This window comes from Nicrophorus vespilloides, unplaced genomic scaffold (genome assembly GCF_001412225.1).
Source record: "Nicrophorus vespilloides isolate i.1.1-1 unplaced genomic scaffold, Nicve_v1.0, whole genome shotgun sequence".
NCBI lineage: Eukaryota > Metazoa > Arthropoda > Insecta > Coleoptera > Silphidae > Nicrophorus > Nicrophorus vespilloides.
In genome coordinates, this window is record NW_017098952.1 from 1 (window position 1) to 12,649 (window position 12,649).

At 40.8% G+C, this 12,649-nt stretch overlaps 3 protein-coding genes across 4 annotated transcripts in view; 1 reads left to right on the forward strand and 2 right to left on the reverse strand.

The window, feature by feature from the left end:
- Window positions 1–73: 73 nt before the first annotated feature.
- LOC108563687 (RNA-directed DNA polymerase from mobile element jockey-like) lies at window positions 74–1,678 on the reverse strand (the record flags this gene model as incomplete). Its single annotated transcript, XM_017922433.1, has 2 exons — window positions 981–1,678; window positions 74–948 (listed from the first exon to the last, which is right to left on the reverse strand). Coding segments are annotated over exons 1-2 (1,573 nt in total), but the record flags the coding sequence as incomplete, so codon positions are not given.
- Window positions 1,679–3,807: 2,129 nt separating this feature from the next.
- On the forward strand, window positions 3,808–6,993 carry LOC108563690 (CTP synthase-like). 2 transcript variants are annotated; one of them, XM_017922437.1, is made up of 8 exons: window positions 3,808–4,123; window positions 4,281–4,451; window positions 4,512–4,729; window positions 4,967–5,511; window positions 5,570–5,874; window positions 5,936–6,259; window positions 6,520–6,601; window positions 6,731–6,808. In XM_017922437.1, the coding sequence occupies exons 1-7, from the start codon at window positions 3,946–3,948 to the stop codon at window positions 6,561–6,563; spliced, it is 1,785 nt and encodes a 594-aa protein (XP_017777926.1). In that variant the 5' UTR covers window positions 3,808–3,945; the 3' UTR covers window positions 6,564–6,601; window positions 6,731–6,808. The 2 variants fall into 2 exon arrangements, with proteins under 2 accessions (XP_017777926.1, XP_017777925.1); XM_017922436.1 differs by lacking the exon at window positions 6,520–6,601 and having other exon boundaries at window positions 3,809–4,123; window positions 6,731–6,993.
- Window positions 6,994–10,625: 3,632 nt separating this feature from the next.
- Window positions 10,626–12,649, reverse strand: part of LOC108563688 — a 4,352-nt gene continuing 2,328 nt past the window's right edge. The window contains exon 3 of the mRNA XM_017922434.1: window positions 10,626–10,703. Within this exon, the coding sequence (XP_017777923.1) occupies window positions 10,626–10,703 (78 nt within the window). The remainder of the gene's footprint in view (window positions 10,704–12,649) is intronic.

Sequence of the window (12,649 nt, forward strand, 5' to 3'; positions counted from 1 at the left end):
TGGAGTGGGATGATGTTGTTAGATGTGCAGTGGTCGCTGATTCGTTTTAGGATCAGTTTTTCGAATAGCTTACCAATGACCGGGAGGAGTGAGATGGGGCGGTAGGAGCTTGGAAGGGTTGGGTCTTTTCCTGGTTTCCCGAACATCAGCACCGTGGCTGCTTTCCATGGTCTTGGGAAGTGTCCCTGGGTAAGGCAGGCGTTGTAGATTTGCCGCAGCCACTCAATTGCAGATTCCGGGAGCTTGCGGATTATGGTCTCGGAGATGCCGTCCTTGCCAGGTGCCGAGTTCTTCTTCTGGCCGGCAATGGTCTCGGCAATCTCTTCTGCTGTGATGGGTTCGTTGACTGGTGGGTGGGAGTCTGCGAGTCGGAGGTTGTTGATTTCTTCTGTGACGGCCTCGCGGAAGGGCTCGTCAAACAGCTGGTCCTCCAACCGGCTGCTTTCCAGTAGAGCGCTGGCGAATACCTCCGACTTCTCCGCATCCGTGAGTGGCTTGATACCCGCTTGCAGCGGGTATTTGGGCGCTGCTTTCCTACCGGTGAGGCGGTTTAGTAAGTTCCAAAACTTCTTACCGTCTCTGTAGTCCAGCGTTGCCGTGATGTTGCGCCACTCCTTCTCGCGGTGCTCCCGGATCTTTCGTCTGGTGATGGCGACCAGCCGGTTCCAGGTGGTGCGGATGACCGGGTCGTTCGTACGCTTGAGAGTGCGGTAGAGCCTTCGTTTTTCCCGGACCAGGTGCATTATGTCCGGCGGAAGTGCCGGTGGCCGCGGTGTGAAGTTCCGGGTGGGAACATTCGCCTCGATGGCCGTTTCTACGATGTCGGTGAGCTCGGAGACTCTGTGCTCGAGCTCTTGAGTGGTGGCGATGGGTTCTTGGCGTCGATCAGTGGCTCGCTGCACCTGGGCTACCAGCTCATCCCATTTTGCGTAGCTCCAGGCTCGCATCCTACGAGCCTCGGGCAGCGGGAAGCGCGAGACCTTCCCATTTGGCATGGCTCGGCCTCGGGCAGCGGGAAGCGCGGGAGTGCGGCTTTTCCGACGACCGGAAGGTGGTCGCTTGCGACGGGGGCTCCGATGGTAGCGTCTGGCAGCAGGTCATCGACCAGGTCCTCGGTGAGGATGATGTGGTCGATGATGGAGTGGCCATTATGGTTAATTAACGTCGGCTCGGTGCAACCGAGGCGTAATATGGGGTATGTATCCAGAGCCAGCTGCAAGTTCCTCCCGTTGGTGTTGGTGGCGTGGTCTCCAAAGTCGGCGTGGCGGGCATTTAGGTCACCTACAACAATGGCTGGGGGGTTTTGGGAGGCGTAGCGGAGGAAGGAGATTGGAAGGCGGTCATGGGGGCGGATGCAAATGGAATAAATATTTACCGTTTTCCCTTGCCAGATGACGGTGGCTGCGACGACGTTTTGGAGAGCGTGCTCCGGTGGGATTGCAAGCGGGCGGGACGGCAGTCTGTGGCTGATGGCAAGTGCGACTCCCCAGGACCTCTGCTCGCTGTGTTTTTGGTACGTCTGGTATTGCGGGATTTTCATTTGCCGGTGCGGAGTGCTTAGCGTTTCCTGGATGGCCAGGATGCCGACGCTCTCAGACGCGAGCAGGTTGCAGACAAGCTCCTTCTTATTCCCCCAGCTACGGACGTTGACTGTTCCTACGTTAGGTGTGCTAGCCATTAAGCTCCTCGGTTATGGTGGCGGTGGGTGGCTGGTCGACCTTATCGAAAGATATACTGATGTCCTGATTCGAACGAATCAGGTGCATCTTTAGACCGAGGTTGTGGAAGGCCACTGGGGGCATGAAGGTGCGGATGCGGGCTCGGGCCTGTCGGGAATATGTTGAGGAGTGCCACCGTCACGGTCCTGATGATGTCCTCCACTATCTTGTCTGACGGCGGGTCGTGGCACTTGATAGGATGCCGCCAGTTCGGGAGCAATGGGGGCCTTTGGGCGTGCGGGCAGCTGTGGCTGAAGGCCGCGTGGTCGCCGCCGCACTTAATCTGCTGCTCTTGCTGCTGGCACTTATTGGTGGCGCTGGTAATGTGCTCTCCCGAGCAGAGGCCACATGCAGGTTCCCGCTAGCACGGGGTGGTGGGTCCGTGGAATTGCAGGCATCTGGTGCATTGAGTTGGCTGGTCTGGGGGTGGATGTGACGCTTCGGCCCGGATAATTTCACCGAGTATCTTCAGCCCCTTCTGAAGTAGCTCGGCGATTACTATCTCCGATAAGGAGAGTACCCGCATAAGTGTTGTTGGTTTGTTTGTTTGTCTGGAGGTAATCCTCCAGACTTTGACCGTCTCGAGACCGCGTGCTTGGAGGGCGTCTTTAACGTCCTCCTCCGTGACCTCGCGGTGAACACCACGGAGTACGTTGTTTTTTTGTGGCCGGGCGCCTGGCTGTCCTGGCGTGGTGCCTGGAGGTGGAGGTTATGATGAGAGGGTGCCCAATCCTCCCCGAGAGTTTGGTGAGTCTCTCGCCGAGAGACTCGTCAGCGCTGTTAATGAAAACAGTCCGTCCCCTGATTTTTAGAGTTTCAGAATCCCTGTTAAAGTTCATCTGGAACTCAGCCGTGCATAGCATCTTCAGCATGAACCTGTGGTTAAGGTTCTCTGCTGGCAGGCCGTCGACGCGCCATTGGAAGTTGCGGGGCTTGGTTGGCGATGTAGTTGTTGCTGACGGGGTAGCCTGCTTCGGTGAGGACGGTGCTGAGGGCCTTGATAAAGGCGTGGCTGGTGGCCTTGAAAAAGGCGTGGTTGCTGCTGGCGGCCTTGATGAGGGCGTCGGCGAAGTGCATTGCCGCTTCGGCGACATGGAGGCCGATCGGAGCGGCTTCTGTGATTGCCGCGATGGGGCCATGGCAGTCTTCTTGGCCGACGGTGCGACGGTGGATGGTTGAGCTTTAGTGGCTGTGGCTGCTTTTAGGTACGAGGCCTTGATTGGTGTGAAGGTCACTTTGCTGTTGGTCTATCTGACTTATATTATGTTGCTTAAATACAGATTAGAGTAGTAGATATAAGGGGGAGGCGTACATTTAATTAAAATAACATGTGTCGTCTTATATAAAACAGGACGTACCGAATACAGAATGATATTTTAAGGGTAGGGGCTAATCGCGTCTGTGAAGTACGTCAGCGAACGGGTATTTATAGGCTGATAATTCTTACACTTATTTGTGGAGGAACTTTATATAAGACTATACATATATATCAATAATTAATAATAAAGTGGTTGGCCATTTTTATCTCGGAGTATGCTTTTATTTTATTGCTGATTGGAATGTTCTAAAAATTTAAAATTTGTACCACGATTACGATACCATTGCCAAAATTTCCGTACAAGTATCCGTTTGTTAATTAAGAGGAAAGTTGTAGGCCTAACGAATATACATATTAATTATTCAATAGATGATAACAAAATGGTCGGTCACAACACATGATAGCGAACCAAAATTGTTTTAATTATATGTTTAATCAAATTAAGTACAGTTTATAATGTAAAATAGTGAAACAAAAACTAAATATGAATTGTGCAAAGTGATTTCAAATACAACCTTGGGAACCAACCTTCACCTTGAGGCCTGAGTTCAATGGGGAGGAGTTATGTTTTTATGTTAGAATTATCTAATTATTTGTATTATCGCAAGAAGTAACCAATTTGGCAATGGAAATTAGAAATAAAATATAAATCCATGTATGTGTACATCCATCTTCAAATAGATTCTTCATGTATTATGTACTTTTAACATTGAATTTCTGTAAATTTGGTTGCCGCAGCGTCTCAAGTAGGCGTTACCAGAAGTAGATTAAAGCGCATGTAACCAATAGCAACTAGTCGAAACTTAGAGCGGGATGTGAGCTGTGGTTGATTTTAACGAAAAAGCAACACGTGAAAAGATCTGATTATAACATACTTTACGCGGTGTAGTTAATTGTGATACGAGTTCTATGATGTCGAATATGAAATACATATTGGTTACCGGTGGCGTCATTAGCGGTGTAGGCAAAGGTGTTATTTCTAGTTCCTTCGGAACTATTCTCAAATGTTGCGGCATCGAAGTGACCTCCATCAAGATCGACCCCTACATCAATCTCGATGCAGGCACATTTTCCCCATACGAGCACGGTAATTCTTGCAAAATTTATAACAATTCTCGCCTACAATATGCGTATATAACCTCAATCGTATAACGCAAGTGAACACGTGGTTATGCTTGTTGCTGTACATAAACATTGTATTTTGAAATTAATTATTTTCAATTGTCATGGTTATTGCTTTACAGGTGAGGTTTATGTGTTAGATGATGGGGGTGAAGTTGATTTGGATTTGGGGAACTATGAGAGGTTCCTTGACATTACTCTGCATAGAGACAACAACATCACCACTGGCAAAATTTATCAAATGGTCATTGATAGAGAAAGACATGGGGACTATTTGGGGAAAACAGTGCAAGGTTAGTTAGTTATACTAGAATTGTTGTCATCATTTTTTATTGAATTTTATTTATTTTTAGTTGTACCACATATTACGGATGCAATCCAAGAGTGGGTTGAAAGAGTGGCCAAAGTGCCAGTCAGTAAAACAGGTAAAACTCCAGAAGTTTGTATCATAGAACTTGGTGGTACTATTGGTGACATTGAAAGTATGGCTTTCGTTGAGGCTTTTAGGCAGTTCCAGTTCAGGGTAAAAAGGGAGAACTTTTGCACAGCTCATGTGTCTTTAGTGCCACAAGTAAGCATATCTATATATAGAATATGAAATATTTTATAATTATCTCTATTTTATATTATTATAATCTAAAAGCCAATATATAGTTGAGTTATTTATTATAATTTTAACGAAATACGAATTTTGGTATTTATTTAACTCGAGTTATATTTCAAGTCATGTTATAAAAATATATTGACCTGTAACTTTCTTTTTATAATAGAAGTGCATTAATTTTATTCTTTTTTTTTTATTTATCAGCCTCGTTCAACTGGAGAGCAGAAGACGAAACCTACACAAGCGTCTGTGCGAGAACTACGCGGTTTGGGATTATCACCCGATATAATAGTTTGCCGTTCGGAGAAAGCTATAGATCAGAGCGTTCGCAACAAAATATCCAATTTTTGTCACGTTGCACCTGAGCAGGTGATCTGTATTCAAGACCTTTCCTCGATCTACAAAGTACCAATTTTGATGGAATCACATGGCATCGTTGAGTACTTGAATGAACGGCTTCAATTGGGTATAAATCCTATGCTTCCAGCTAGGAAATTCATGAAGCAATGGATCGATCTTTCTGAGAAAATAGAAAATCTGAGAAATGAAGTCGAGATAGCTATAGTTGGAAAATACACCCGTCTAGAAGACTCTTACACCTCCGTTACGAAGGCCGTGCAGCATGCCGCCAATGCCGCTGGGTTTTCGGTAAAAATTAAGTTCATCGAAGCCTCCAACTTGGAGAACGAGATGAAGCAGGAATGTCCTGCTTCCTATCACGAGGCTTGGCATGATTTGGTGAAGACAGAGTAGGAATCCTCAACACCTAATTGCTAGTATAACTGATATATTTGTTTTTATTTTTAGAGGTGTTATCGTTCCTGGTGGTTTTGGTAAACGCGGCGTTGAGGGTAAAATAGCTGCAGCAAATTGGTGTCGTGTGAACAACAAACCGTATTTGGGAATCTGTCTAGGATTTCAAACCGCGGTAATCGAGTTTGCTCGTAATGTTTTGAAGCTAGAAGGCGCTAACACCGCGGAGTGCGAAGAAGTTTTGGAGCATCCTATTATTATAGATATGCCGGAACATAACACCGGCCAAATGGGTGGTACCATGAGGCTTGGCAAGAGATCAACGGTGTTCAAGCAATCTGCGAGCAGTAGTAAAATAAGTAAGTCTGAGGTGACATTGATTGCGATCCACCGTATTAACTTCATTTGTTTTTCTTGCAGTGAGGCTTTACAACAACAGGGATATGATCGAAGAGCGTCACAGACATAGGTACGAAGTGAACCCAAAGTATATCAAAGACTTAGAAGCTGGCGGTTTGGAATTTGTGGGCGTTGATGTCGAAGGTACCCGTATGGAGATTTTTGAACTGAAGAAGCATCCGTACTTCGTGGCCACTCAGTTCCATCCTGAGTACCTTTCGAGACCTATGACGCCCTCTCCACCCTTCATGGGTCTTATTTTGGCCGCCAAAGATAGGTTAAAACCTTATTTAATACGTGGTTGCAAGTTGTCCCCCCGCCAAGAATATGACTACGATGAAAGCGGTGAGTTTTGGGTTAACTAATACAAGGCTCCTAAATTTGTATCGTTTCACTCCTACTTTATTTATCACTAACATAGGACTGGCAACTGATAGTGAAAATTAGGGTTCGTCATTACACATATTTCTTTTTCAGTTTTTACTAAGTAAGTTTAGGAGCCTTTGATTGCTTTGAATTGTGGCTATAAAATGCTTTATCTAATTGAGATTGATTTGGAAGTATTTTACAATACGTTTATTATTATTTGAACTGTTTTTATGTAGCTAATGCGGTTGGTACTTATGCACTAAACATTAATGAGGACTGATCTGCATTCAAACATTGTACTTAGTAGTGTATTTCAAAGTAAGTTCAATACTTTATTTATACTATTTATTTATGTTTGCTTATGCTATGAAACTTGTTCATCAAATGGTTGTTCAGACTATTTATATAAAACAGAAACAAACAAAAAAATTCATTTTTTTTTTGTAGAGGATGAAGAGGTGTGTGCATCGATGGTTCAGCAATTGAATTTAGCAAGGGTACCAGAATCAGATGGTAGCAGTGCTTACAGCAGTTCATCCAGTATGCTGTGATTAATTAACAGGAGGACCGTTTTTTTGAGCAGGAGTGTTAAACTTAATTGGACAGGGAATCATTTTTTATAAAAGTATATCTCATGAGGGTCGAAGAAATTTTCTTGACTTTTAAAAAAAATTGCTGCAATAATTAGAATTGAAGAGAAGTGAAAAATAACTTCAATATTGAAAATACATTTTATTTTAAGTCGTTACAAATAATATAATATTGTGATTATGACAACTCAAGAAATAAATAATATTTTATAATATATTTTACTTTTGTTATGCCTATTGATAAAAAATATTGAGGATCCTTAACTTAGATCGATTTAACCTGCTTGTTGGGAAATACTCATTCTACGAAATAGAAGATATTGATAAATAATTTGTTGTTAAATTGTTGCTTTATATTTATCATTCTAACATTAGGATCAAGTACATCATCCAATCCTGTGAGAGGTTCCACATGATAAAATACGAGAACGTATAGAAATTTGCTTTATATTTTTCTAATGCCTTTTGAAGAACGTTGTGATCTTCGATACTTGAGGATTGGATAATTGTCTTCTTGTCGTAATGAACTGTTGATGAGATGCTCCTCTACAATGATGACAGAGGGGACTTTCGCAGGTTTTTTTTATTTTTCTTTGATCAGTATCCATTATTTCTAGGGGTTTTTCAGCTTCCTTCATATCGAATAGTATAGGGTGGAGAGTTATCATCTTCGCGCACTGCTGGTCTTCTGAGGGGGTTCATTCATTATCCTGACACTGATTGGCTGCTCACCTTACTTGGTGGAGCCATTTCACAAAGATGGTAATCCACCTGGGAAGGGGTTTAATTGTTTGTCACTTTAAACTATTTCACTACTATGGGTACGCGATTATCTGTTTTAAAGTGCGCATTTGGTTGAGACACTTCGTTCAGGCACTTAAGTATGTTTAGCTCGGGAGAGAATCATGTCCGTTCTGCGTAATTGCGCCTGTGTGCTACCATTCGGTGCGTGGTACCATCCAAGGCTATGGATTAAATCTACCTTCGAAATTGACCCATTCGAGGTTCCTCCAACTCCTCTTGTCATCAGAGTCGTAGAACCCGTCAAAGTAAAAGTCAATTAACTTGAGGCTGGCAAAATTGTGTCAGTTGGACACAGGCTTTGTGCACCACAGGAGGCAAACGCTTCAGAAGAGGAATGAACTATTGCGACAAATCGATGTAAAAAGAGCAATTACGCAAAAAGAAGCAAAATAAGAAAACAAAACTTAAATATTACCGAAGCCAATTTAGAGTCGACCATATTCTCTAATATTTCGTGCCTTGTAGGCCAGACCTTTCTTTGTAGATTTTTGCTGGCATGCACTTCACTCCTTTCTATGTCGGTTTCCATTACCACTTTCTTCCTTTTCTCTCTCAGGAAGATTATCTCTTTTAAATCATAGTGTGAAATTATTTTAAGGCTGCTGCTAAGAGATGTTTTATGAAGACTAATTGCTGTGAAGGATATCAATAATCCTCTCCATACATTGGTCAACAATTTTCCAACAGCTGTCTCAGTTTGACCTAACCAAAACCTTTCCAATCGAAGTAAGCCAAGTAGAATACTATACAGTAAAGTGGTTGTGAAATACTGTTCAGAGTATTGATACATGGAACATTCTCCTCAAAGAAGGTTTGATTACCATAGTAATCTATGTTACCCATCTGATTTTCGTTCTTTTGACTTGTAACGCATACCACCGAATTTAACACTGCAATAGCCTAGGTCAGCTTTGGGTGTGCTGTTATCCTTCAGGTCAAGGGGCTCCTCATACTTAACAAACTCCTAGGTTAGGTAGGAGCACTTCATATGTGAAGCTAATGGATTGAAGATCTTATTATCTTCCACTTTGGCGCTAACTAATTATAACAAGATAATACCCACGTTCAATTAAACACTGGTAGCCCAGTGCCCAGTTGCCCGATTAGAAAATATTCAAATGAATATGTTAAACAACATAGTTCCGTCAATTTATCCTGTTTTTTTGCGCTTGTGAATGACGAGTGGAAACAGGGAAAGCGCAGACGAGGTAGACCCAAAATCAACCAGAATATCGAAAGCAAACCAAAAAATCAAACAGCTACAACGCAACATAATACCAATGATACTCCGATATCAGAGAAGACCATATTCAAGACTCAACTAAATTTAACACTCAATATCATTGTAACTGCATTTGCAGCATTAACAAATTTAACAACACCTTTTTGGCAAATCAATTAAATCAATGACATGCAATGGTCGATCCAAGAACCAAACAAGATAAACAAACAAATCAATCTTTACAGCGTACCTAAAGGACATACCGAGAGTATTCCTCTGAGGGCACAAATCAGATCTACTTCATAAACTTCTCTGTGCTGCATTCAAACTAAGGTGCATCTCGATATTATTAAGGAGAAGATTAGGTAAGTACCAAGAGTTCACTGAACCGAAAAATTACAATAGATGCATCAATAGACACGCCATCATTTTATGGTACACACAGAACACTTTGAGTGAGCCCTAAATTGGAGCATAGTAAATGTTATATTTTTACATCTCCATAAAACTCATCATCCTCGTTCACCATTTGTTCTGAATTAAAAGCAAATTTGAATGAATTTTCACGTTGTACTATCTTTAGAACGTTACGCTCTAAATTCGTATTGTTCCGTATTGGTAAAGAATGCCTTTGCATAAGCGCAGGTATATGAAAATCGAATTCTGCTAAAACAGTACACTCTGAGTTTTCCATGTGATAAGACCAGTTTGTTGGTCAAAGATATGTTCTTCACAGGCGCCATAAAATCAACTTCTATGATTGTTGCTATATCAGAAATATAATTAATACAAATTTTCAGCAGTAACTTGCAGAATATTTAACCACCTTGAAACAGTTTATCATTGAGAATATTCGTCTGTATACGTTTTCCCAATGTAATTCTCCATATAACATACATCATCATAAATTCCATTATTAAACTATAATAAATCCCGCAAGTACAATAAAGAAGGTAATCCCCATTTATAAATTTTGAACAGTTTTTTTTTCGTTGCTTATGCAACTTGCATCCAAAACCTTAAATTTCATATTTTTTGCTGGACAAGATACCCCATACGAATGTAGCATTTATATCAAAGTTATATTAATAAATAAAATGTTACTATAAAGTCTTAATGCAATAGACAATGAACAAGATTATAATTGGAAGACGTAGGAATTTTGTAACATGAAATTTCGAAGGAATAACTCAAACTGTAAATATCATTATCAACTGTAAAACACAAAATATCGGAACATTAATTATGAAAAGAAGTTTTTGTTTTCCACATACATTTGAATACTAAAATGCGATTTATTTCGTGAAATGGCGTTTTATACTCCTATCGCATCAACAAAAAAATATTTTAAATTTTGAAAATAGATAAAGAAATAATATGAAAGTAAAGAGGAAAAAAAAAACTGAAATATTGAAAATAATTTTAATAATAATATGCTGTTGAGTTTTTGCTTCTTCTGTATGAGCCTCAGAATTTATGTGGTCTACGACAAAAATTGGTTGCGTGCTGGCTTGAGCACATGCCGGCAGGTCGGGATTTTGGCACATCTCGTTGTGATGGCATTGAAGTGACTGGTTAGCAAGAGGGTGGGAAGCTTCGACGCCTAGGCGCTCAGTAGTTTAAGCCTGTTTTAGATGAGGCTCGGGACTCGTGAGAATCCTGATTAGGGTAGTGGGTTCTACAATATTTTTCGATATATACTTCATAGTTTCAAAGGACGGATATGTTAGTCTTTCAGGGCGTCTTCAATTTTTTTCATGGTGATGGTCTTGTTGACACCCTTGAGGACGCAAGAGTGCGATGACTGGCGGAGGGGAAACATTCAGCCACTAGAATCGTATAGAATAGTAGTTGGGAACATTATTTTTTTTGCAATTCCTTTACTATTTTACCGCTGATTAGATCATATCCAGGAATTATTTCTTTATTTATAAGTATAGTAGTCTCCTTTTATTAGTATAGCTGGGTACTCATAATACTAAAATTTATTACAATATTAGTGATAATTATTTCCATATTGCTATAACTACGTCTAACTCCTCTCATATTTTTTTCTTTAAATGTTGAACAAAAATTCTTATTAATTTTGGAAATTGTTAATAAATTCAATTGTTGTACTTATTCACTGTATATTCTCAAGTGAACACTATTACTTGCAGATTCATTGAAGGGTGCTGCATATTGCATTATAGATTGCTCCACTATACCAAGCAACCTTCTTATTCTAGGCTTGGTTCTCCTACATTAGGAATAATTCTGGTCATTGTATCGGTTGTCTCTAGCGCTCTTTCCGTAACGTGGAAAGAATATTGAGCCTGTCAGACATTAGGGTTTGTCGGTTTTGAGAAAACATGATTTTTTAAGAAATTTATAAAATTCAAAAACCGCTTTCTTTCAACTAAAAAACCGGTTTTTGAGCCTAGTCTTCTTTTGTTTGGGCCATCTGTCTGAAAATAAACTGAATTTGTGACTCTGACAAATAAAAGTAAAAAGAATCCTTGAAGGATTATCTCATTGACCAACCTTCAAGTGTGTATATTCCTTTCCATCGTCATACCTAGTGGAAAGGGGGTTCAGCGCTGTTACCAATCTCTTAACGAAAAAATAAAACAGATTGGACATCATCAGCCGAGGAGATTTAAGATTAAACGTTACAAAATTGACGCCAAATATTGATAATTTATTATTAAAACATCAGGTTCATCCTTCTCACTAAAAACATTTACTTATTGCTTAGTTTATTTTATGTTACGTATGTTATATGTTTATGTTATTTGTTTCAACATGTTAAATACTATTAGCTGTTTTCTGACCATTTGCATTTCAAAATACTTTTAAATCTTTTTTTTTGCTTCCGCCTGCAACCTCCCTCTAGGAGGAGCATCTTCCATTTAGCTGCGTCCTGCCGACGCATTACGCCAATCGCAATCTGTATTGTAGTGGAAAGTTTAGAGGATAGGTGGAGTACGAATCGGGGTCCCGGCGATTCTGAAAAGATGTTGGGGGGACCTCGGAATGGTTGTTAGTGATGATTGGCTGTTATTTTATAAGGAAGTATCCGTGGTCAATACAAAATTGGCTAAAGCCTTAAAAATTTCAGGACGATTTTCCGCCAAAAGAAAGTCTATGGAAGTTGGTATGTTGATAGAAGAGATGGAGAGTAGGGTTCTTGTTCAAGCTGCTGTCGTGGCCGACCAATTTATTGTCATCTATTGTATAACTAATATGTATATTTGTTAGGGCCATGACTTTCCTCTTAATTATTACAAATCATATTTAATGTATCGATCAAATATACAAACGGATACTTGTACGTGATTATTTAGAATAACTTGTGGAATATTCCGAACGACGGTTACATATTAAATCGTATAGTTGCGTCTATTGCATCACCATTTAACAGCCTTCTGCAGCCCCTAAATATTTGGGCAGGATCATAAAACTTAGATAAAGAAACGGTTGTGTTTTCTACAAGGTCAAACCCTTACCTCCCACGCAGCCCCTTTTTGAAATGAACACATTTTTGTATTATATAATTTAGTCTTAGCTAAGGGGTTGAACAGAGAGGAAGTCTTAGCTAAGGGGTCGAATAGAGAGGAAGTCTTAGCTAAGGGGACCGAACTGAGAAGTTGGTCTTACTTGGAGAGTCCAAGGAAGAGCACTTAATTCATAAACACTAACTTAAGAGGAGAATGTAACTCTTAGTTAATAATACCTGAGATCAACTATTGTTTAGTTGACTTCTCAATA